This window comes from Oreochromis niloticus, linkage group LG17 (genome assembly GCF_001858045.2).
Source record: "Oreochromis niloticus isolate F11D_XX linkage group LG17, O_niloticus_UMD_NMBU, whole genome shotgun sequence".
In the NCBI taxonomy this organism is placed as follows: Eukaryota; Metazoa; Chordata; class Actinopteri; order Cichliformes; family Cichlidae; genus Oreochromis; species Oreochromis niloticus.
The window spans coordinates 8,868,546-8,893,953 of record NC_031981.2 but is presented as its reverse complement, the minus strand read 5'-3'; the positions used below and the strand labels follow the sequence as shown (position 1 = coordinate 8,893,953).

General features: G+C 39.4%; 1 protein-coding gene across 5 annotated transcripts in view; it reads right to left on the bottom strand.

The window, feature by feature from the left end:
• Positions 1-25,408, bottom strand: part of grm8a (glutamate receptor, metabotropic 8a) — a 274,028-nt gene that overhangs the window by 130,481 nt on the left and 118,139 nt on the right. For 4 of the 5 annotated variants that reach the window (XM_025899725.1, XM_005455654.4, XM_005455656.4 and 1 more), the window contains exon 3: positions 16,544-16,760. In XM_025899725.1, coding sequence (XP_025755510.1) covers positions 16,544-16,760 — 217 coding nt within the window. Of the gene's footprint in view, positions 1-16,543; positions 16,761-24,352; positions 24,440-25,408 lie in introns of those variants that run through there. The other variant, XM_025899727.1, reaches the window with a different exon arrangement.

The following is a 25,408-nucleotide window of genomic DNA, read 5'->3' as shown; positions in this document are numbered from 1 at the left end:
ATTCCGCAGAGAAAAATGGGGGAGGCTTGGGTAAGTGGTGAAACTTTTAAATCCGTGGTTCCGTGCTGGCGGAGTGGGAATAAATTACTCTGTCAGAGTCAAACTATGGAGACACAGCTATGTTTGTTAAAGTGTGGAGTGTTGGAAATGCTTCCAATCCTCAGCCATTGCCCATCATTTGTCAGGTTCCACTGCCAACTCTGTCGCATAATTGGGTCTGCGCTACCTCTGTCACCATCAACCGTCATTTAGATGTAAATATGAGGGCAGCCGATGTAAGGACGGCACAGGGCTTTGATAGGTGAGACTCCTTTGACTTTGCCTTTCATGAAAAACATTGCATTATGCGTTTAAACAGTTAGTGGCACATCTTATGGTATATGGAATGGGGTTTAGACAAGTTGACTGAATTCGATAAGGAGGCCTCAACTTTATGAGAGAAAATTAGGGGAAATCGTATTTTAGTGCACTTTCTGTGTCATCCCTCATTCTAACAGTATACTCTGTGTCTGCGCTTCTGATTTAACTTTTAGATTAGTCTTTGTGTTTTTTCAGTGTGTGTGTTCCTAGCTTTAGAGTCAGTATGAATTCGCATCTTGCTGCATTTAATTATTTTGTCTGTGCCAAATATCATCCTCATGCTAAGTTCTTCTTACGCTACTGAATTTGAAGGGCTAAAGGAAGTTCTTGAAGTTAAAGACAAAGGCAAGAGACCCACAGGGGAAATATATGCTATCTGCCATCATCAGTATTTATCATTTATCAGTGTTATTTTCTAATATTCCATAAAGTGGAGATTGCCAGTCAGTGAAATTAAGTTATTCAGTTCCACAACAAGTGCCTTTTAATACCAGAGAGAAGAGCAGACGACACACGAGATGTGTTAATCAATGCCAATGGAGAACAGAGAAGAGAAAGAGGGACAAGTACAAAAAGAAGTTAACAGGGAGAGGGTGAAGTGTGTCAGAGGAAGAGGAAAAGGGGATTATATGATATGTAGAGAACTGCAGTGTGCTTGCATTAGGGGAACTTGTAGCCCAGTAAGCTCACAGTTTTACCCCAGGAAAAAGGGTAGTGGAAAAGTCAGAGGATACCAGGGCAATGAGAAAATAGAAGAAGCGACGATAACCTGAAGAAATGAAATAAAGCATAAATCAGTAAGACTCAGGATGGTTTCAGAGGAATAAACAGACAAAGAGACAGATGGAGAACATCGATTACCCTTCCCGCAACCCAGCATTCCAGCAATCCAACATGGATCATAGTCAAAGCAACAATGCAATAGCAGTTCCGATAGAGAACTGCATTCGGTCCTAGCTAATCGGCCACTGCCAGCTGGCCATCAGTCAGCCTGTTGGACAACAGGATGTGCGTCTCTGCTTGTATACATTTTTTGACAGAAAGGAAGTGAAAAGATCCGGGTGGATATCTATGTTGGCTCTGTTTGTGAGTGTCAGGACATCTCACCACAGACTAGCTACTTTGGTTTCACATTAACGTGGATTCACTATGCCCAGAAACTATAATAACCCTAACCGGTCACTATACAGTTGGGTCTGAGTGATGCTGGCATCAGAAAAGTTACGTCTAAGCTACACATTTTCCACAGAAAAAAAATAAAACATAAAGAAATCAAGAACTGAAGCAAAGAGAAACAGCCAGCAAGGAATGGTGGCACAAAAAACACAAACGTGTGAATTTGTAAGTTAACAAGGTTATCAGTATCACTGGTCTGTCATTCAGGTACAAGCAGATATTGACTTCAATTATAACTGTGTAATCTCTAATTAAGGTGTTGTTTACATGTATTCTGAGACAGTTTTAGTTTTAGACAGTGTAAAACTGTCTTGGGAGCTAGTGAAAAACAAATATGAAAAGATTTAGAATTAAAATTCAAACATATATGCTCAATTTATGTTATGGCTAATACACTGCAAAAGTTCTCTAAAAGCACAATGAAAGTGACAGGTAACACCATGCATGATCTTTGTTTTCTCCACCTCAAGTTTCTATGCCATGAAACTGCTCTGTTCAGACTGTGAGTAGTGTATAACAGCATATTTTGCATTCTGTTCACCTTCCCTACCGAAGATAAATAGTATCACCAGCGAGATGTTTGTGACCAACAAAACAGATTTTACAGATTCTACAGCATTTTGCATACACCTACAAATCTTGTTGACAAAACCGCTTCATTCAGATTTTGCCTGATTCAGATCCACTTTGTAAAATAATGTAAGATGTTTTAGAGCTTTTTTCCCTCTCTGCATCTTTTCTCCGTATTGGTTGCATTTGTGTGCAATGCGCTTTATATGAAATTAAAAAGAAACATCAGGTTCCCTTCCTTTGTACTCCATGATTGCCTCACAGTTATCCGACACTCAATGTGACACCATTGTACTCATTTCTTTGCAGCATTTTTAAACATTAATCTATTTGAAGTCATGGGTTGACTTTGGCCTCCCACCATTTGTTTGCTGAGTAAAAGCAAAGAAGCTACAATTCTCTGCATTTCTGAATCAGCATACAATGATTTTTATGTGATCACGGCAGGCTGACAACATCAAAGTTAAATTTTGCTTTGATCACTGACTGTAAATCTCATTTTCTACAAATGACGCTTCAAGCTTAAAGTCACTAAGCTATGCTAAGCCCTTTCCAAAAATCGTCCAAGTGACAGATTTTATAATGGTGAAACTGATTTTTTACCTAATGCAATGAAAGAGGATTGCACATTTAAATGGCAGAAGGTGAAGTTTACTTAAACACATGGGAAAATGCTTTGATTAGCCTCTGTCTCTGTTTAGTTATAGCCTATTAATATATGTGGTTTTGTCCATTATTTCAGCATTGACAGCAAAGAGACACATAAAACACCAAAAAGACATTTGACACTTTTTGGTGTTTATCGCTATAATCCTTATCAGATTTTTAATATGCTTGCAGATGCCTTTTCATTAATAAAGACATATTTGTGTGAATATTAATAAAACAGAATAGATTTTAGAATAAAATAGCAACTTTATTTTCTTTTAGAACATAGACCAGTTAGTGGGCATCAGAAAGAAATTTCTGATTTTGACTGCACTTGAGGCTGGACCTCTTCTTAGAGAGTCTGTTGTTAAAAAGCTCAACTTTTGTCTCTTTATAGGTGGCTAAAACTGCTAACTTTCTTTTAGGTTACACCTCAGCTAATTTATGGCGATGAACTAGACTTCCCAAGTGCGTTTGAGGCTTGCAGTGCTATTAAATATTAATAAAAGCGTACTTTTCTTTTTCTTCTAAAACAACAGCACTTCTTTTTATTTTATATTTGCTTTTTTGATTGAAATTGAGTGAAATTTGAGTATATTTTAAATATGTTTTACTTTATTTACATTAGCATTATTTAGGTGGTGTCCATGCAATGAACCTTGCTAATCAGCCTAACTAGCATTCTATACTAGCATACATCTTTTATCTGTCCCATCCCTACTTCAGGATCCTAACTAGCGGTACAGAAGTGGCTTGAGCATAACAAGAGTAACTTTTTCAAAGTGGCAGGTAATTTCAAATTCAATGTTTCAAACAGCTCACTATAATGACACACAAACAGTTTCTGTGCAGTTTGACAAACAATTTCTCTGCTAGCTTAGCACATGCAAGCTAAGCTTTAAATTGGTTAACTGGACACTGGATCCATAAATAATGTGTTGCTGAAGTTATCCGGATACTTTATATTTTATACATTTTCTGAAAGCAAATTAAATAATATTAATAACTCCATGTTATTTAAGTAAGTTTACTAGATAACAACTGCAAGCTTAACTGGTTAGTTTGCAGTGCTGTGGTTTAGTGATGCATGACGTTGGACTGGTGAAGGGCTATAGCGTTATTTTTGTGCCACTATTCTGAGCGCACGTAAAAAAAAATTTGAGCCCACGTAAAAATATATTTTGCACAAGTGCTCTAACGTTTTCAGAGATGCCTGTTACTGTGTTTTTTTTTTTAATGTACCATGTCATGGTATTGTTTCAAGCTGACAACATGGAGATCCTTGTTCAATTATACGACAGCAATCAGAGACTGAATCTGTTATGTCTTGAATAACTGAATTAGAATGATTCTGTGTTATTATTATAAACACTGTGGTTAGTTCCTCTATTGTGGTGAACAGCAATAGTCTGTGCTAGACCTATTTACAATAGTAAGCATAGTTAATAACTACAGAAAAAATAAAGCTTCGGTCTCAATCACCAGCTTGTTTCTGTTCACTTTGTATCAAGTGGAGATGGGAGGCTGTGGCACAACTATACAGCACAGTGAAATGCAGTAGAAAAAAATCCAAGTGTTTTTTTTCCTTGTGCAACCAGTTTAGGTACTACAGCATAAGACTTATAATGGCTGGGAAGACGCTGAGTGAGTTCACATATGTTAAATTATTTAACTCCCGTGTTTGGTTTTCTAAACTATACTTTTTAGGAAATAGAGATATTTTGGGTTGAAGCTCTGCTGTGGATCTCTCAAAGCACCTTCAGGTTTTACAGCCAAGCAAGTTGTTTTTTTTTTCCTTTGTGTGCCTGAATACGTTGGTTCTTGTCATTTATTTTAACTGTGACCCCAGAGCCTTTTTGCAGACATAGATGAAAAAAATGAAAAAAAAAAAAAAACATGAGGGAGGGAAAGAGAAAAACCTTAAGTTACTGGAGCAGAACGGTGAAGAGGCTTGAAAGTGCTTTTAACTTGTGCAGAAAGATTTCCAAAACACACACACAAAAACAGCAAACTGGCACAAACCACACACATGCAGATAAAACAACCAAAACCTAAAACACACATACCTTCTTGCATAAGCATATAGACACACACATAAACAAATATGCATATATAAAAACAGAGTTAAAACATATCTACAGCACAGCCTGACATAAGCTGCAAACACACATACAAACACACCTATGTGTACCAACTGCTGCAATAATATAGCTGAAATTACTTTTGGGGCTTAGCAGCAACTGGCGGAGGTTTCTCTCTCACTGATCTCTATGAGGCCAAATAGGGACAGAGAATAGAGGGTTACACGCATATACATACACATGCGCACACTAATCCTCCCTTCCCTCCATCTGTACTTCTGTTTCCCCAGCACCCTGTCTTGGTCTGTCACTGTGGAATATGGGGAGTTCTCATCCCTGTCAAGAAACCACTGGAGCTGAAAGAGACACTACACATCTAACTGAAGCACTGATCAACATATAGCAAAGGCACTATAGCACATTCCACCGTGGCCCAGTGCTGTACCAGAACATATAGCCAATGCATAGTACTGTTGATTACTGTGTACACCCGTCAGCGAACTCTGAAACTTAAACTTGCCTTAATGATTGCTATCGAACAAGACAGATTTACGTTTTGTGCTACAGGGCCTTGAAATCTACTGTGTAACATATTGCACGTCAGCCAAACTGCTTCATAATTATTCTTTCAACTCCCAACCAATCACTGAGACAGGGCTCAAAATACTGAAATGGGTTTACAGGTTGAAAAAGCATTGGAGGCAGAGTTTTCCAGGAATCATTTCTGTTGGATGTTTTATTGGGAGGCCAGGGATAATTGCTAAAAATGGCTATTTCAGCTGGATGGGATGAAATTCATAGAGTTACTGAGGTAATAATTACCCTCTCTAGATGTCCTCTGGCAATACTAATGCCATCTGCAGAGGGCTGTTAACTCCTAATAGATATTGTCAATTTCACCCAGGTGAGAGATTGGTAACATAAGGCTAACACTGGCCTGATTATAATAGAATCCGGAGACTTGAAAAGATTTAAATCACCTCTTCTGTCTAAAAGTCTAAAGACACCTTTATTTCTTTATATTTTGCTACAAAAATAAGAAATAGGTGCAGTGAATTATTGAAACATGCAAATATACAGAATAAAAAGCAAAAGCGCAGTGTGTAACGAGCTTCTAACGAGCTTGAAGGTCAATATTTGCGATGACCACATTGATTCTTAAGCCTGACCTCTTAGGTAATCGTTCTTGTCATTTCTTTAAGTAGCCTTCAGCAATGGTTCTTCAGGCTTCTTGATGGACATTGAAAGCTCTTCTGTGGATGTTGGATACCTTTTGTTCTGCTGTCTGTCAAGATGATCCCACACTGCTTCAATGATATTGAGTTCCAGGCTCTGGAGAAACCAATCCATGACTGACAGTGTTTCATTGTGTGTGTTTGTTTGTTTTTAATTTAAATATGGTTTTACTGAATTGGCAGTGTGTTTGGAATCATTACCAGGCTTAAAAAAAGTAATGTTTCTGTGTTCCTAATTCCATAAATTTTGACAAGATCCCCAACACCACTGAATTGCAGGCCCACCATGACAGAGCTTTCACCATGTTTTATAGATGGCCGTGAACATTATTGCATCTTTCTCCTGACCTCCTCCATACATACTGGGAAATTGTGGATTCATCACTCTATGAGACCTGTTGTGACTGGTTTTCAGTCCAGTTCTTGTGTAATTTGGCATCACTCAGTGTCTTCTCACAGTTTCACTTAACTTTTTCTTCATTTTCTCCTTGAAATTATTCGTAGGTCATGTGTTACATGGCTTAAGAACAACAATAATAATTTTTAGAAAAAAAGAAAAGGTATTACCCTGAAAATAGTCAGATATAGGGTCTGGCTTGAAAATGTGTGAAAAAGCAGCCGATGTCCAAAGAAAGTCTGGATGAATACTGACAAAGACTACTTTTAAAAAGTCTGTGAGCAAAGAAATAAAGACTTTTGCCCTCTACTGTACATTTCTGAGTAAAAGCCAAACCATTTTCAATAAGGCAAGAAACAAAAATAATATAATCCACATTGTGTTAATTATGGCTAGTTTCTGTCAGTGTTCTTGCTCTGAACAAATCTTTAAATTGGCTCATATATATGTATAAAAGGTTTAATAAAAAAAGAGCTTAAATTCACAAAGACAAGCATACCTCATACCAAGAGGATAAACAAGTCTATAAGCAACTGAGAGTTTGGGGCCCTTCAGGCAACAAAGACAGCTTCACCTTGAGATGAGAACCAAGGCTGGTGTAATTAGTTACAAATGGATGGGTTGATGTTTGTGTTCCCCATGTGTGTGTGTCTGTGTCTGAGTGTGGTGATGAATAGTATCGGTCTTAAGTTGTGAGGGGAGTGTAATCAAGGACAAGAAACAGAGAGCTAATTCTACCCGAGAGACATACATTGTCAACTGAGAGAGTTACAGAGTGTGTTTAAGTGCCCGCTGCTTATTCTTGAGCATTTATATTTTGTGAGGCTGTGTGACAGCCTGTGTTAGAAACTCACACTTACTCCAGACAACAATTGAATTCATACAGCAAGCAAAAAAATATAGGATATTCTTTGTTTTTCAGCTCATTACCTTTTTTCCAACACAAGTGAGGTCTACAAATGTAACATACTGTACATGCTCATAAATAGATGATAGGTGCATTTCAATTAATGTACAATCTGCTCTTCCTCAATGAAAAAACAGAATAGCCAGTAGCAACTGCTGGATAATGACAAGGACCGCCTTCATTGTGGAGGGCAAGAGTGGACTCAAAGCGAACTAAAGAGGCAAAGCTAAGCAAAAAGGCGGAAGATTAGTGTAGAGCCAGAGAACTAATTAAATGAATCTGGAGATAAACGTTTAATTATTTTCTTTCAGCCCTTTTTCTCCTGCTCATTTCCTTCCTTTCTTCATTACTGCCTTCCAGAGCTGCAGCAGAGCGGCCAGTGTCAGGGGCAGTTGACTGTTCTGAGCCGGTGAACTCAGTCCACACATACGCTTTCTCTCTCTGCCCCCTACACTTACAGGTGCCCATACACACTCGGTAACACACAGATTGAGTCACGCCCACTCTCTTTCCTTCTCTCTTGCAAACACACATCCCCTTTCGCTCTGTCTGCAGTGTGTCTGAATGTAGATGTGGTAGTTTTAATCCCAGCTGGATTCCACGGGGAGGTGAGGAAGGGTACTGGAAGGAGAAAGGGCCGTGACTTGATTTAAAAGATCTCTTCTGTCTTTGGTAAAGTACACTGCCACCTCTTGTTTTATAGTGCAGAAATCCATACGTTCCAAACACTGGTTGATTTAGGAGGCTGTGGCCTCAGCACTACGTGATGTATTCTCTACAGAGAGGGTCAACAGTACTCTTGGATGGTGAAAAGGGAGATTGCCCTTTAGATGAAAATGTAGGCCAGGAGCTTCGACTGTCTCAGCACTAAAATGAAACACTACCAGGCTGAGATGCTTGCGTGCGTCTGTTTTTGGTCTAGACCTCTGTGTCAGAAAAAATATGTTTTGGGTTTGTTTTGGTTTTTTTGCTCTTCAGGGATTCAGTATCAGAAAAAGGCTTTTCTGATGCGTTGCTTCTGCTCTGTGTGATGTAAGATGCAACTTTGTGATATTTTAACACTGTAACAGGGCCACTTTTGCCTAAAAAAAGTTGACCTTTGCATTATTTATTCATTAACCTTTGATCAGTGGGCTACATCGATTCGCTGTGTACAAAACCTGTTTAATGCATCCAGTTCATGAGCACACACTAATGATGAGTAAACACATTTGGCCCCTGCTCACTGAGCTGTGTCTGTTACTAGTTCTGCATGACTGGAAAGCCATGGCTGGGGGTGACAACACGCAGGCTACATATGCAGTTAACGTCACGGTGAATATATTTCAGGATGTAGGCATGGATGAGCAAACAAAAAAACAAATCTAAACAGGATAATGGAACTTTTGTAGTGAAGCCAGTGAAAATTCAAACATAATTTGTGAAACAACATCACATTAACAATAGATGAATGCAGAGGTAGTTTATTGTAACCTCTGCACCCATGAGGCAATACCACACACTAAGGATTTAGTTTTTCAGCTGGTTTTGGACAAGCTCTGCCATTAAATATATACTAAAGATCCCTGCATAGATAGATACATAGAAATGTTGACATGAGAAGCCAATTAAACAGCATGGACATGATTTAAACAGTTTAAAATGTGCTGATGGAGATTTGAAAGTTCTGTGCATGGTTTAGTAAGTAAGTAAAAGTAAAATTTTATTTATATGGCACATTTCTAGATAAAAAGATCACAAAGTGCTGCACAAAGTATAAAACATAAACAGACAAAAGAATATGCTAATTTACAAACATGGATGCAGACAGTTCATTTCTATACTGACCAACACGACTGTGTTCCAAATTAACAGAAAAGTGAATGCAATAAATTTACCTGGGGGCAAATAATGTACTTACCAAAAACAGTACAAGTACAGTATGATTATAAATTAGGTGCTCTGGATAGACAACAAACACAATGGAAGACTATCAGTACGTTGGCCACCCCACATTATTCCAGCAGTGTGGGATCATCTTGACAAAAAATGCATGACAAAAAGCAGCCAACATCCAAAGAGGAGCTTTGAATGTCCTTCAAGAAGCTTATAGAACTATTCTAGAAGACTGCTTAAAGAAAGCTTCCTAAAGAAATCCCAATAGTACTTTTTTAAGCCTAAAGAGGCTTTTGCCCTGGAACAAAACAACAGTAAATCTGGTCCTTTCTGTGTAGCACATTTGCATCGTAACATTGACTAATTAGTATCAAGTACAAAGCTGCTAGTGTGGTGTATATAAAAACTATGTTCATGACCACAATAGGCTCAGTTTCAACACCAAACATTATTTCCAGCAAAAAAAAAAAAAAAATAGTATCTTGGTTCCCTTACAAGAAATAGGGAGAAATACTGAGCAATAAGATACTTTGAAGAAAGTCATGTAGAGAGGCAGGAAAAGGCCCCTCATCCTCTGCATACTAGATCTGGTTCCCATTTTGGGAGGTAGAGGAATGAAGTCTCCCACAGTTCATCAAAACAGTTTTAATTCCACTTTAAGGCTGAGTGCAGTCACTCTGTGGCTTAACACTTTAAAGTTTTCTCCATACTACTGGCTAACTGTGGGAGGTCTGGATCTAACCCACTGAAATAAAATGCTTCTTCGTGTGAATAAAAGAAGCTTGTTAAATAATTTGTGCTGAACATTTCTTAAAGTGAGCTCTACACCTGAAAAGATTCCACAAAAATAAGCCTGGGTTCATTTTTATTTCCTTTTTAAAAATTAAGTTATATTCCAGTGAGACAGAGAAGGCACTGCCAAATGCAAGATCCCTCTTCTTAAGTACAATTTGCGCAGCGGGTGGGGGGTGCCTCGAAATAAAGTCGTGAGACACGGAGGTATTTGCTGCAATCTCATAAGGATTCTGTATTGAATTTCTATTAGCCTGTTGACTCCACCGCATCAGAGCATCCCTACTTTAAAACCAAATCCTTCCCCTTGTCTGTTATCCTGAATGTACAACATTCAGGATAACATGTAAATAAAAGCAGCATGAAACAATTTGTGAATCATTTGAAGTGTACTTAATTTTTAGATAACATGAAAACAACATATCAAATACTGATACTGAAAATTTGAGCTTTTATTAAAAAATATGCTAATTTATTCTGGGCACTATAAAGCACATTTACCCGCTTAATGAATTCAGGCCCTGATCTAAGTTTCCCTAAGACCTCAAAGAGAAAATGAAATTCCACCCTGTCAAAGGCTTTAGCTGCTTCTAACAAACAGTATGCAAGATGTAGTCAAGAAAGGAATCTCTAACACTTTTAGAAGCTTCCAAACATCTGTGTGAGAACTCCTACTCCAAATGAACCTTGTCAGGTCAGGTTTGATCAGGGAAGTCTTATGAGTTAGATTCTTCTACAAGCAAGCTGTGCCACTCGGGGACTGTGCTGGTAATTTCACCGGCAGGTATTTGGATGTATGGGCACAAAGACTGCAGGCTGTAGGTTTAAATAATTTGCAGTTATTTTGACAGATATAATAAACCACTATATAGATGAATGATGCTGTAAGGGGAGCCAACCTTATCTGGCTCCCCTTACAGCATCATTGCGACCTCCCTCCTCGAAGGGTTGTAATAGCTAAAGCTAAAGTTCATAACATTAGGGCTTTGTTAATGGTTAAATCCAGAGTCATCTCATCAGACCAGAACAGTGTTTATAAATGCAGTGCGACATCACATCACATATACGGTTAGTCAAAAGAAATACTTTACTGTGATGACAAGTAGAGCGATAAATCTGATACCACATAGCTGAAACTGTCATGAACCTCAATGGTTTGCATTCATCTGTGCAACATGTCTCACGGTTGGTTACTAATGGCAAGGGGTGATCTAGCAAGATCCATGCTTTTGGACACAAAAAAAAAAAAACTGTTCAGTTTGACGTTGGCCACTGTGGCAATTTTTTGAGGTGTGGGCTCAAGAGTTAGACAGTGCTTTAGTAAAATGTGGTGTTTAATGCCAGTGTTAAGAGCTAACAAAGTAAGGCAAACATAGGAAGGTTGATTTCTTTAACACCTGCATCCTGTTTTTTGCATTCTTTCACTTCTAACCTCAAAACAAAGTTGTTTCCAGTTGTTTTTTCCTCCTATAGCAGTCCTTTTGAAACAAAGATTTTGCTGACTGCTCAGTGGACTTGGCTGAAAAATTAGATGTGCAGAATTTTCTACTTACTCCTCCTGGGAGAGGCATAACGCTGCAGCTGTGCGGCAGCAAACATAAGTAGGACATATTCACTTTCAAACACTGTATTGGAGAAGTAAATATTTAACTTCCAGAGTCTTAAATAAACAGGAATGGGACACGTATAGAGAAGTCTGAGTGGACAGTTTTAAACATTTTCTGTTGCTGCCACTATCACCTATTCACCCCACACACACGCCCAGTAACCCCTGACATATGCTAATGTGATGAGAGCAGTTTTTGGCAATTAATATCCTTTCACAATGCACGCAGTACATGTGCACACTTTCTCTAACTCTCTCAAACACACACACCCTTTAAGACTCATCAGTGAATGATTACACACCAATTCATACGGATGTTTGGTATCAGTATGCAGAGTGCCTTGTAAACTTCACTCATTACACCGCAGTCACAAAATAATATCCTAGAAATTCCCAGCAGCTCGCTTTCTCTTATTTTCTCTCTCTGAGTGTATCTGAAGAGGTCCACTTGTTATTGAAAATGCAATGAAAATATATGACTGTGTCTCAGGGAATATATGCATGCGTATGTGTACAACGAATGCTAAATATCATTACTAGGATCTATTCTTCACCTATTCAGGGTCCACTTTCATTCATTACTTCCAACACACTATGAACTCTCCCCGTCCTGTCACTTTTCCTGTCCCCTCTTGTTCACCAGCGTTTTGTCCACTCTGCCATCCCTTTATCTTCCTTCCTGCACAGCATGCAGCCCTCCCATACACCCACCCACATATAAAGCAAGATAATGCATGCCCCCACGCCCCACCCCAGAACAAGTATTGCTTTAGACTTTACAGTGACATACACACACACACTGATCTGACACCACACAAAACATTTATGTGCTGACTGCCACTGCACAAAGCCCTGGGCGAGCTGGCTCCAAACACGCACCGGGACTAAGATGGACAGCTAGACAACAGCACAGACATACAAAAAAAACTGTCATTTCTGCATCAGCACACAAACAATGGAGAAACAACAACAACAACAAAGGGAAGAAAATCAACAGAGTGATAAAAAAATAAAAACTAGAAAGACTTCGACTGATGAGAACTCCATCAAATGGATTCTTTACTCGTCTTGGCTCTCTCAGTCGGTAAATATTTGTCAACATCCAACATGATGTGTTTTCAAAAAACAGTTGAGACTTAACAAGGGAAACCCGCAGCATTTTGATCTGTCAACACTTGAAGGATTTCATAAACTGATTTTGATTCTGCATTCACCCATCTTGATGCTCCCAGGACCACAGGGACCGTGCTTTTAGAGTTTACATCAAAACAGACAAGTGATCTATCTCTCTGTGTTTCTCTCATTTTCTGTATCTCTGTCACTCTCACTTACTCTGTAGTGATTTGTTCTCATTTTTCCTATCACTCCACCATCCAGTGAAGTAGTTAAAATGCATCATCTACTGCCCCTTCACAGCAAACCCAGCCCTGAAATCTTTCCGTGATAATACAGCAGGCAAAGAGTGATTAAAAAAAAAGAACAGAAATGCAGGCCGAGACTAAAAGAGACCCGCAAACACATCGATCACAAGCAGCCCGTAAAAATCAAGAGCCAACAACTGTCCAATTTACATCCCACTGCTAAATACAAGCCCAGCTAACAACAGTACAGTATATCACCTTGAGAAGCCCATTACTCTCCAAGACTCTGGCTAGGAGAGAATGGCAAAAGCTTGCTGCAGGCAGACTAGAAACAAAATATAGCTGTGAGTAGGATATCTGCTTCAAGAACCGTAGACTTTCGGCTCTAGAAGTGGAATTCAAAAGTACTGATTCCATGGTGACAAATTCCCTCTCAGACAACCTCATCACGGGTGTCACTGCTCTGAAAACAGCTGTTCTGCTCTAAGTGATGCATGAGAACAGCAGCTCAACAAATAGAGGGAGGTTTCTCCAGGAAATCCGATTGTTGTCCGAACTGTGCAGAGTAGCATGACCTGAACTCAAAGCACCCCAAATCTGCAGCCAGAGGCAGGTGGTGTGTGCTTTTTTTAATTTAATTTGCACAGTGATGACAGAAATAAACAGTTAAAACAGGCTGATGAAGGCATTTATATGACAGAAATGTTCCAAGGTATTTTAATTCCTACTCTAAACTGTTTCATAAACTATAATGTGACGGTCTAGTGCATTTAAAGAATACGACATGCTGCTTTTATTTAATAGTGTTGTAAAGATGGCTATTGCTATTATTTATGTATGTGAACTGTATGATTTCTCTGAAACAGGAAACCAACCAATTTTAACTATTATAATTTGCAAATTATAATTAATTTGCCAGCAAACACTCACACAGCCCCTCCAATCACTAACAGCTGTAGTAGTTAATGTTCTTAACACTGAACAACACTTTAGGAGAAATTTGAGAGCTCAGTTAAGCTCCTATTTCAACACAATGAAGTATTAAAAAGTTATCGTAAAAGCTAACCTGGCCACCATACATGTTGACATTAGCTGTTTAACTGTTAGCAGTTACCCAGTAGCCACATTAGCCATCTGTTATCATTAAGGTAGCAGCTACTGAATTTTAGTTAGATAAAAGATAAATAATTGTTGCAGGCTGAACGTGACATGGATGCAATATGGAGCCGTGACAGAGCGGATTACGGAAACAGAGAACCGGGCAGTTTGGTGGCTGTGCAGAGCAGCAGGGGAACCGTAGCCCAACAGAGCCGAGTCTAATGTAGAGAAGTAATCCGAGCAAATGAAGAGTGAAATCCGGAGCAGCACAGCTAAATCAGACGGGTTTCGTGGCTTAAGAGCCGAGGAAAGGATGCAAAGACCTGGACCAGTGTGAACGGTGGGCAATGTATGATAAGCTTTAACTTTTCTACTTACACAATAATTTATTGAAATGTGTTTATTTCGTTGCAGCTAGCTGTGAGGTCAGTTTTGAAAAGCAGGCAATGAGCATAAGTGATACCACACTTTATCCAAATTTTATTTGTTAATTCCATCTTCCATAATGCTCTTCTTCCACAATAATTAAATTACTGATATGTGCTAGGTATTTTTTTTAAACTTATTTTGCTAATTTTAACTTATAACTGGAAACATTTATTGAACATTAACAAATGTTAATGACTTCTTTGTCATTACTTCTGTTGTTGCAAGATGGGGTCAAAATCTTTTATGTAGTATAAAGTATTTTCTTGGGTATTGGTATTGACTTTGAAATTCTAATATCGTGACAGCTCTAGTTACCCCATGCATGGTTAGCAACAAAGTTTAGTTCCTGAGGTTTACCAGCAGAACATTTCCTACTCTGGGTTCAATAGCTTGTTACCAAATGCATCATGCTACCATCCCTCCCTACTAAATCATGCTCATGCACCTGGCAATAAGGGGGAATTCCTACTTAGCTCCATGTTTCACTTTAGACACTCATGCTTCCACTGAAGGCTCTAGTCAGGGGATAAGGGTGCTATGGTCACCCTGACCATGCCCCAACTGTTATACTACCTGTCTGCCATTGTGGAGCATGAAAGTGTTCAGATATGTCTTACAGCAGCTCTTCTGTGGTATTGTACTACAGTACATATCAGCCTTTTGATCGTCATGGACATCAGTTAGCCTCGGGCACCCATAACTCTGTCACGGTTCCACCATTTGTCCTTCCTTTGATGACACATGTCTGCGTGAGTCCTGCTGCCTTCAGATGGATCAAGAGATTTAATGAACTGAGATGCTTTCACTGCAGCATAAAGCTGCAGAGGACAACAGGTCCTGCTCAAATTAGTGATCCAAGTTTGCAGCTGACAGTTTAAGCAGCGATGACAAAACTGATCATTTGCAGTCTGTTACTGCTGAACATTTGCTCCAAGTTTTTACAGCAGTTTACTGACTTAGCTTTGCTTTTGTTGATCAAAGCACCAAAGTGGCAGCACATTAATGCTGCACCAGCAACAGATGTGCTCTGAAATGACTGCGTGCGGGCCAAAACCTAAGACACATTTCCCACCAAATTACCAACAATTTACTGTGCACCACCTTATTAAAATGAACCTCACTCTTGATTTCCACCTGCTTAATGTGACCCCTGTGCATTTGCTCGTCTTTGTGTCACCATAAAAATCCACTCTTTAACGCTGTATCCTTCTTTAGTCGCCCACCTGTCTACTAGAGTAACTAGAGTTGCCGTATTAGATGTTTAGAGCTTGTTCTGCTAATTCTCAGGGACAATAACCATGACAGCACACCTTTTTCACACCGGCTGAATGCGTCTGCAAGAGCTGGCATCACTGCCAAAAAAGAAATGCATGCATAAAGAACTAAAAGACAGATACACAGATGGCTGCACTTGTCCATCACATGTTTGCGACAATAACTTTCTCAGTTTGCTCGCCACAGTCTGCAATCTACAGCCTGCAATTTACGCAAAGAGTGAACTTCCCCCGGAGTTTCTCTAGAACTTTAAACAACAGGTTTCCACTCTGTTCTTTCTACAATTCATCCAAAATTGCAGGCCAAAGCCACTGATCATGTACTATACACCAAAGTGCACTATGAACATCATATCATAGTTATCACATCCTGATAGTGGAGCAGAAGTGGCGAGCTTGCCTCTAACAGTTTTTTTTTAACTCTAGTATAGACCTCCGCTCTGCTCTCACTCAAATCCATTTAAATTATGATTTGCTCTGGAGTGACAGTCACAGCAAATACTGTATGAAGGTGTCACACAGCATAGAAGAGAAGGAGTTATAAATGCTGCTTCAAACATTTTCCCAGAAAAGCTGGAGCATAAAACCTCGTCACCATAAAATGTAGACAAAATCAGAACAATCTATGATATGGAAAAACAATATAAGTCTTCTAATCTATATCCCTGTTGAGCTGAGGTTTCGTTTTAAGGGGGGGGGGGAAGCAGATGAACAGAGGAAAGGCTTGCTCTTACCAGTTTCTCTGGAAATCTGAATAAAGGCCTCGACGCCGCTCTCGCCATAGTTGCCTTCTGAGGCCAGCGTGGAAACGTAGTTCCACTCCATCGCTGTGACGATGTCCATCATGGCCTGGGCCTGGTACGAGTCCGGTGGCACAACACGGGAGAAGAAGTCATAGCGAGTGTTGTCACTCAGCTCGGGAGCCGTAGAGGCGTAGCTGATCTGCGGGATCTGGATGGAAAAAGGGGAAGAAGGAAGGAAGATGTTGAGGAAATGTGAAAAAAAAAGCACAGTTAATAGCGTGGTGTTTCTGAACGTGAGCCAAATAGTGTAATTGTTTTACTGCCTACATATTAAAATGAGTAAAGTGGGAAGACTCATATGATTATTTTTTCAATTTAATGTTTATCACCACAATGAATGTGTGAAGAAAAAAAAAAAAACTTGAAAAAGTAAAAAGGTTCAGTGATATTTGAACTAGGAATTACAAAACACCCACTCCCTGCAGGATCAGTGTGGTAAATAATTGTCTGGAAATTGAGACGAAGTCATCAACATGAAAGTTACAGTGTAACTAAAATGATAAATTGCTGGTTCATAGATATGAAAGAAAAAAAAAAACACATGCTGATGATGAACAGGTATTAAAGCATAATTGGTTCATAATTGGAAATATATGAATACAGGCTGACAGCGTGGTAACAAAAAGGTAAGCAGGTGGTGTCATTTTTCAACACTGGTGTTATGGCTGACAGATTCAGGGTAGAGAGAAGATTTAAAAGAGACACAGAGAAGAGACATGAGGGACCAAAGGGGGGGACAGAAAAGAAAAGCACAACAGTCAGATTGCAGAACGGAGAAACAAAGAGGCTGATGAAATAACAGAAGACACACATACACACACACACACACACACACACACACACACACATACACGTGTATTGCTTGTGATAGGTGGCATAACAGGCCGAAGGTGTTCAATGGCTGACAGGCAGATTGATCTTTCCCCCTGACAGTGGGAGACGGCAGGGAAAGCCCCTGCATTTATAACATTCGCAAGCACAAACACACGCACGCACAGAGTTGTTGGGCAGACATCTCATTGGCATACATTCGAAGCAACTCTTAACTGCCAATCTCACCCAAGCATAAGGTGTGTCAGCTGTCTGTCTCCCATGCTAACACACACAAAAACACCAACGTCGACAACTGCTGAACACAGCGAAACCAGGCGGGAGATTTAGGACCGACAGTGTGCGCACGTTTGTGTGTTTATGTGACTTGAATGTTTCTAAAGGCCATCACTCACTGTCTTTATTCCCTTTGAGCATCATCTGAAGTCTCTGCCGCTGTGCATCTATACTTGTCTTTGCCATTTTAAAAAGGTCAGGGATCCATTTTGAGAGATACTGTAAGTTATTTCTCTTCAGTGGTTTAAAAGCAAATCTGTAAACAAAGGTAAATAACGCTAAGTGTCAAGATTATTGCATGTGGCATAAAAATGCATTGTATTGTAAATAAAGTATGCTAATTGTAATTCCTAACCTGTACAGCACATTCACTGTGTATAAGGAGAATATTGAGAAGAGAGAATATTTTGTTTTCACTTCTGTGACAACGCTTATTGCTCTGCACTAAATGGAAAATTTCTTGTTTTATTGCTGGCTGGATATCTAATTTTGAAACAAAACAGCTTTGTTCCTCAGTTTTCAGTTGTTTAATAACTTTCCATTTTTCCAACCCAATGGGAGTTCACGCTTCCAGCATTTGAGTGCTGTTTTTGGTCTCCTCTGTCAGGGGAATAGAACTGGGAACTCTGGTGAACTTCAGGATATGTATAATTCATAGAGGTGATGATAAACAAATAAAAAAGGAAAAAATCAAAGCCAATTCCAGCTCTTCACTGTATATACAGTATGTGGCTACATGCATGTGCTGCTGCGTACACGTCTTTTTTTGTGTGTGACTCCACCGTTTCACTTGGTCTTTTACTCTATGTACTTTTAAATATCCGAATATCCATTTCAAAGAGCACTGAATTCATGGCTGCAGGAGTATGAGATATCCGTCTGTTTACCATGGGAAAGAAACTTTGTGACCTCCGCAAACCTAATACTTTGATCTTTTGTTATTTCACTCTAAAGCTGGGAAACACAGACATACTCAGACACAAACACACTCCGTAATGACTTGTCATCCTTCCCAAGTCATTACTGAGTAAGAGGACGAAAAGCAGAGAAAAGAGCAAATGCAGTGAGGGAGCGAGAGTTACATAAAGTACAGATTCAACATCCAATATTGTCTACTGCAGGCATAGAGCCAGTACTGTCTACCCCAAATATACCTGTGTTTTCACAAAATATTTCTGCAGACATTTATATAGTCACTAGGGGTAGGTAGCGAAACCAGGTAATAAAACGTGCACCAGGGCTAAATTATTAAAGACTGTGGTATCGATAAACTCCAGCTTTATTAGTTCTACTCAGAGAAAACATGATGAATTTTCTCTTTTCTCCTCTCTTTCCTGTGTTTGAGGGGCAGAGGTGGCTGTTTGCTCGCTGCTGCTCCACGCCGCACTTGAGAACACGCCCAGTGAAAATGCCGGAGTGACTTAATTGTTTAAAAGTGCGATTGTACTTCACAAGCAAAGCTACTGACAATGCAGAAGCACAATCAATCTTTCCATACATTTTCTTTGGTTTATCCAGTTCTGTGTCATGGTAGGGCTGGTGCCTCAGAAATACTGTAGTACTGTTAAAAAAATACTGTAAAACTTGGAGCTTTACTAGATATATGCTATAGTAAATGATTTAATTACATATTTGTACAACATTATCCTGTTAAAATACAGTATCATGTGGTATAAATAAAAAAAAAAAACTGTAGATAAATGACAGTATAGTCACTGTAAATTTTGAAGTACAATAAAGTAAATGTTACAGTAAAGTAGCAACTCTGCTGCCAGCATAGATAGATACATAGGTATGCTAACACATAAAAAAAGAGACACACACCCACACTGACACCTATGTGACTGTGGAAGTGGCTCAGGAACAGGCGTTCAACCAATCGGAAGATGTGTGGTTCGATTCTGGGAATATCCCAGTCTGCATGTTAAAGCATCCATTGGACAAGATATTGAACCCCGAGTTGCCTCTGACAGGATGTACTGCAAATATCAAAAGCTTAGGTATAGAAAAAAGTGCCTATGTGTATGCGCGTGATTGGATGAATGAGGCTTGTAGTAAAAAGCACTTTGAGTGATTAGTTGGAGTAGAAAAGCGCTATATAAGTACCAGTCCATTTACCAAGTTACAGCCACTACTGACACATTCATAGATCCCTGAAAAACAGATATGTACTGTGCATAAAGGTGCAGAAACCTCCTTAATTTTCCAAATGTCAAGCGACGTTTGAGTGTTGTAAATCATTTACGTACTGTGAGTTCCCATTGACTCGCAATGACTTGAGCCCTTTTCAAAACAAGCTGAGTTGAAGGTGTAGTTAGAGGCGGCAAATTAACAGCTTGGTTCCCCCACATCGCTGGGGAAGAAGATTATGCCTGCAATCCCCTTAATTCCATTTGCTCTAATGAATATGTGTGTGAGTGTATGAGGGAGAGAGAGGGAAATACAAGTGTGAGTAATAAATGGAAGAGTATGTATAGGCTTATCTGCCGTTTCAATTAACACTTTCTGACTCTCACGCACTTATCAGTGGAGTAATGTTCTGTATTGTTTCAGAGTTTTGGTAGACAATTATTATCATCTATGCAATATCCACTGACTGCACAAAGATATCAACAATAATTACTGAATGTATAAACAACTGGATCGGCGTCTAGTAGTATCTGTCGTCTGTATAAACTATGTTTGTTACCAAGATGATGCTAATTTTTTATAATTTGATGGCATTTCATTTTCTATGAGACAGAAAGTATGCAAACCACTGTAGATGCAGTATGTCCTGGAGATACTTGACCTTATAGACTTGCTGAATGATGACCCAATCACAGACTAAGAAAAGGCTGTATTCAAGAGAAAATACTTTGGTGAACATACAGCGCTAATGTTATTTTCTTTAGTTCTAGATGCTGCTCATAACCTATTCATTACAATTCAGTCAGTCAATATATGACATTTTGCATGCATGCTTGCTTGAAAGCTTGAATTTTAAACTTTTTTTTTTTTTTCCATTTTATCCAAAGAACTACCGTGCTTCCACAAACTAACAAATTGTTGGTATTTCTGGATTATTTCTGGAATGCAGTCTATATATAATAGCAAATAAATAATTTTCACACACTGTTGTATAATGAAGGCATCTTAAATCTTTAATCCTCTGTTCCCAAGGATCTCTGGATTACCAGAATTCCACTATGCATGCTGCTGCTCGCTTCCTTACAGTCACTATTCTTAAATAAGCCAAAAGATCTCTGAACCAGCACTTATTCCCTGCACCTCCCCACAAAACCTCATTAGAAGCCTAAACTCTTCCTAAGAACAAACACAAACTAATCTATATCAAGTAGTGGGGTTGCCACTGAATAGCGATTGGGCCCAGCCAGCAAAGATATTAAATCTTGGTTCCTTTGCTTAAGTATAGAATTAATCACAGTGAAAACATGGAATAGACTAGTCTCAGCCATAAAAATAACAGATTAATTCTTAATTGCTGTATTCCCCTCTAAGCAAAGAGTATTGAAAGAGCAAAAGCTTATGTTTCCCCTTCATGAAAACAATCAATCAACACCAGCAAGCTGTTAATATCACTGTTTTCTTGAGCTCTGGAAAACACATCCTTTGACTAAAACATTGCTTTAAGAAAACCTTTAAAAGCCCTTCTGCTTCTGTTTTTTTGTTTCCAAACAGTATCTGCTGAATAAACTCTGGGGGCAGTGAAACCAATAGAAACCAATATAAGCCAATATCCTAGAAGTCCTGCCACTATAGACAGTTAGATCTGCCCCGTCTGTTCTTTAATGGGTTTGGTGAAAGAGAGGAACAGTTTCATCCTTCACTATAGATCCAACTAAATCCCACTAGGGAGCTGAACAGATAACTAACAGCCGGATTTGGACCTTAACAGACCTAATGATTCAAGCCACTGACTTTTTGTGAGTGAGTGTGTGTGTGTGTTGTTCCAGCTGGGGACCAAAGTTGAGAAAATTCATTTCATAGAATTGCACCCATCCTGGCAGAGGAACCGAAAAGACAAAAACATAGCAAAATATGCTGGAGAGCAGGAAATTTACCTAAGGAGACTTCTGGTTTGTGAGGAATGTTAGAGTCAGCAACTTGTGCTGTGCTTTTAGGCTACAGTAACCTGCAAAGGGCCAAAAATAAGCACAAAACAATCTAAATCTATGACAGATATTAGATTGTTTTTTTTATTCTAAATGTTGTTTTAAAAAAATTATTGTCATGTGGAGACCTTACAGAAGCACGACTGCAACCTAAACTGGCCTATAGTGTGTGCTTGTGTGTATCTGGTGGTAATGGAGCCGTCGGGTAGGGAGGCAGAGTCTGAGCACTGGGCTGATAGATGGCATTGGTTTGAAGCTAATTAACCCCAAAGCATTACACACATATATCGCTTTTGTGTCTCCTTCACACACACACACACACACACACACACACACACAAACACTGTCAGTAAGAGGATTGGATACGTTGTTAAACAGTCACACTCGCAGGGGCATTGTGAGGAAGGTTGGTCACGTCATCTGTGATAAAATTATCTGCTTAATCATGTTAACCAATTTATATTCAACTTTTGTGTTGAGAGAAACTGTAGTCATTTTGTTTACATAATTACAAAGGCTACAGAGCTTAGACAAGGATTGACAAGGCTTAGACACTCAGAATGAGCTGGAGGAATTGAAGAGAGCATGGTGACCATGAGAATATAGGCACAAATACAGTAAATTGATTTGGTCGTCTGGAGCCCTGCTTTTGAATAAGTCTGGATAGTTATTTACTTGTTCAAAAAACATTTTTGACTTAGCCCTCTAACAGCAAGCCATGGTCTCTGTTTAATGAGGAGAGTATCGCCACAGTGGGATCTCACCAAGCTAATTTACCAGCATGAAGACTGCTGGGGCTAAGGCCTGGGCGTCTCTCGCTCTGTCTAACCCGGTTCTCCCTGTCTGGGGCCATCTGTCTCATTTTTTCCTGTTTACTGTTTGTACCTTTGCATTTGTGCCTGTCTTTTAGGCTTTCATGTTACAAATGTATCCTCATTTAACTGTTTTAAAGGGGATTATATTTTAACAATGCAACTACCACAGTAGACTATGATAGTTAAACTACTTTTTCCGTGGCTGTAAGTGTAAGATGACTCATACCAAAACAAAAAGGTTCAGGAAAATGCATGTTCCTCCACAGGTTTCTTTTTGGTTTCCTCAGTCCAAATACAAGCATGTTGTGCTAAGTGGAGATTTTAAATTCATGTGAGCATGAGTGGTTGCCTGGCTCTCTGTGATGGACTGGAATCCTGTTCATGGTTCCCAGCCTTTCGTCCAATGTCAGGATAGACTAATTCATCCAAATTGTAGAGGGTGATATGGTAACAGCTGTCCATTTCACATCCAAGTCAATAGTGTTGTCATGACACAGATTCTCAGGAATTACATTAACCCATCCATATCATTGAATTCAGGTGTTGCAATCACTTCCATGGCCACAGATGTATAAATTTAAGCACCTAGGCATGCAGACTGCTCCTGCAAACATTTGTGGAAAAATGGGTCGCTCTCGGGAGCTCAGTGAATTCCAGTGTGGTATTGTGATATGACACCTGTTCAGCAAGTCCAGTTGAGACATTTTCGTGCTACTAAATATTCCACAATCCAGTGTTACAATAACAAAGTGGATGCGAGTGCAAATGACAGGAACACTGTCAGAAAGTGGTAGGCTATGGAAAATCACAGAGTGGGATCAGCAGATGCTGAGGTGCAGAGTGTGCACAGGTCGTCAACTTTCTTCAGAGTCAACAGCTACAGATGTCCAGACTTCTGGCCTTCAGATTACAGCATATAGAGAGCGTCATAGAATAGGTTTCAGTGGCTGACCTGTATGCATCCTTACATCACCAAGCTTGATGCAAAGCATCAGATGTAGTGCTTTAAGGCACACCGCCACTGGACTCTACAACACAGTAGTTGTATTCTCTGGAGTGACAAATTATACTTCTCAGTCTGAAAATCTGATGGATAAGTCTGGGTTTGGCATTTGCCAGGTGAAGGGGTACTTCTCCAATTTAATGCTCCCAACTTTGTAGGAATAGTTTGCTTCATGTTCCAAAATGACTGTGCAAGAGTGCACAAAGCAAGGTCCATAAAGACATAGATAAGGGAGTTTGGTGTGGAAAAACTTGACTGGCCTGCACAGAGTCCTGAACTCATTCCGACAGAACACCTTTGGGATGAATTAGGCAGAGACTTTAAGCCAGGCCTTCTCATCCAACATCAGTGTCTGACCTCTGAAATGCATTTCTGGAAGAAGAATGGTCAACAATTCCCATAAACACACTCCTAAACCTTGTGGAAAGCCTTCCCAGAAGAGTTGAAGCTATTATGGCTACAACAGGTGTAAAATCATATTAAACCCCATGGATTTAGAATCGGATGTCACTCAAATTCACATGCATGTGAAAGCAAGCAAACAAGCAAATACTATAGTGCAGGTCGGTATCTCGGTTGATGTAAAAGACAGCTGACATAAAGTACAACAAGTGCATGTTTCACCACAGTTTTGGCAAATGCTAGCTCACACATGAAGTGCAAGCACAAGAACCTTAGGGCAGCCAAATTGCTAAATTACCTCCTCAATATGTCTTAAAGCAGGGGTCTCAAACTCCAGTCCTCGAGGGCCAGTGTCCTGCAACTTTTCCATGTGTCCCTGTTGCAACACACCTCAATAAAATTAGTAGGTCATTAGCAAGACACTATAAAACTTGACTGCATGGTGAAGTGGTAATTCAGCCATTTGATTCATATTACAGCAGCTCATGAGTGAATGAACATGGTGCAATAAAAGTACTTTTAGAAGTACATTTTTTCCAAACACTTACATTTACTTAAATTTACTTGAGTAGGGTTAGGGGGTTGCCACTTCAGCATGGAGTCAAGTTCTATACTCTTGCTAATGACCTAATTTTATTCAGGTGTGTTGCAACAGGGACACACTGGCCCTCAAGGACTGGGGTTTGAGATCCCTGTCTTAAAGTTCTCCAGAGGCCTGGTAATGAACTGATCATTTGATTCAGGTGTGTTGACTCAGGGTGCGATCTATAACCTGCAGGACACCTGCACTCGACGTCTGGAGTTGCCTTAGGGCAACACAATGCACCTAACGACTGCTAGTTTGATTATTAACAATAAATTTAAAGTTATGCTGAGCTCATTCAAATGCTTCCAAACAACAATGACATATTCCCTTTAAAGTCCTGGGTTTACGCCGTGTATGCTCTGCACATCACAGCAAATTCAGAATAGAATAGCAGCCTGTAATTTGTTTGTTGACAGCCAAATGAAAAATGTAGACGAGATGAAAGAAAGAGACTGAAAGAGTAAAAAGGAAGCCACTTGATGGGAGCAAACAGAGGGAAAAAAATCTGAGTAGGGTAGCAAGCAAAAGGAATAAACGGGGCTGTTTTATTTTTTACTTTTTCTAAAAGAAAGTGAAGAGATTAAGGAACAAAAATGAGAGCCAATGCTGACAGAAGGTTTTAAAAAAAGGTGGGGAATATTTTTCCTCTGTCTATATGAAAACAAGTGACTAGGATAAGACTGGTTTTGGTAAAAACAAAAAATAAATACATAAAAAGACAAAAACATACAAATAAGAAATTACACTGTGATCAAGGAAATGGATCGG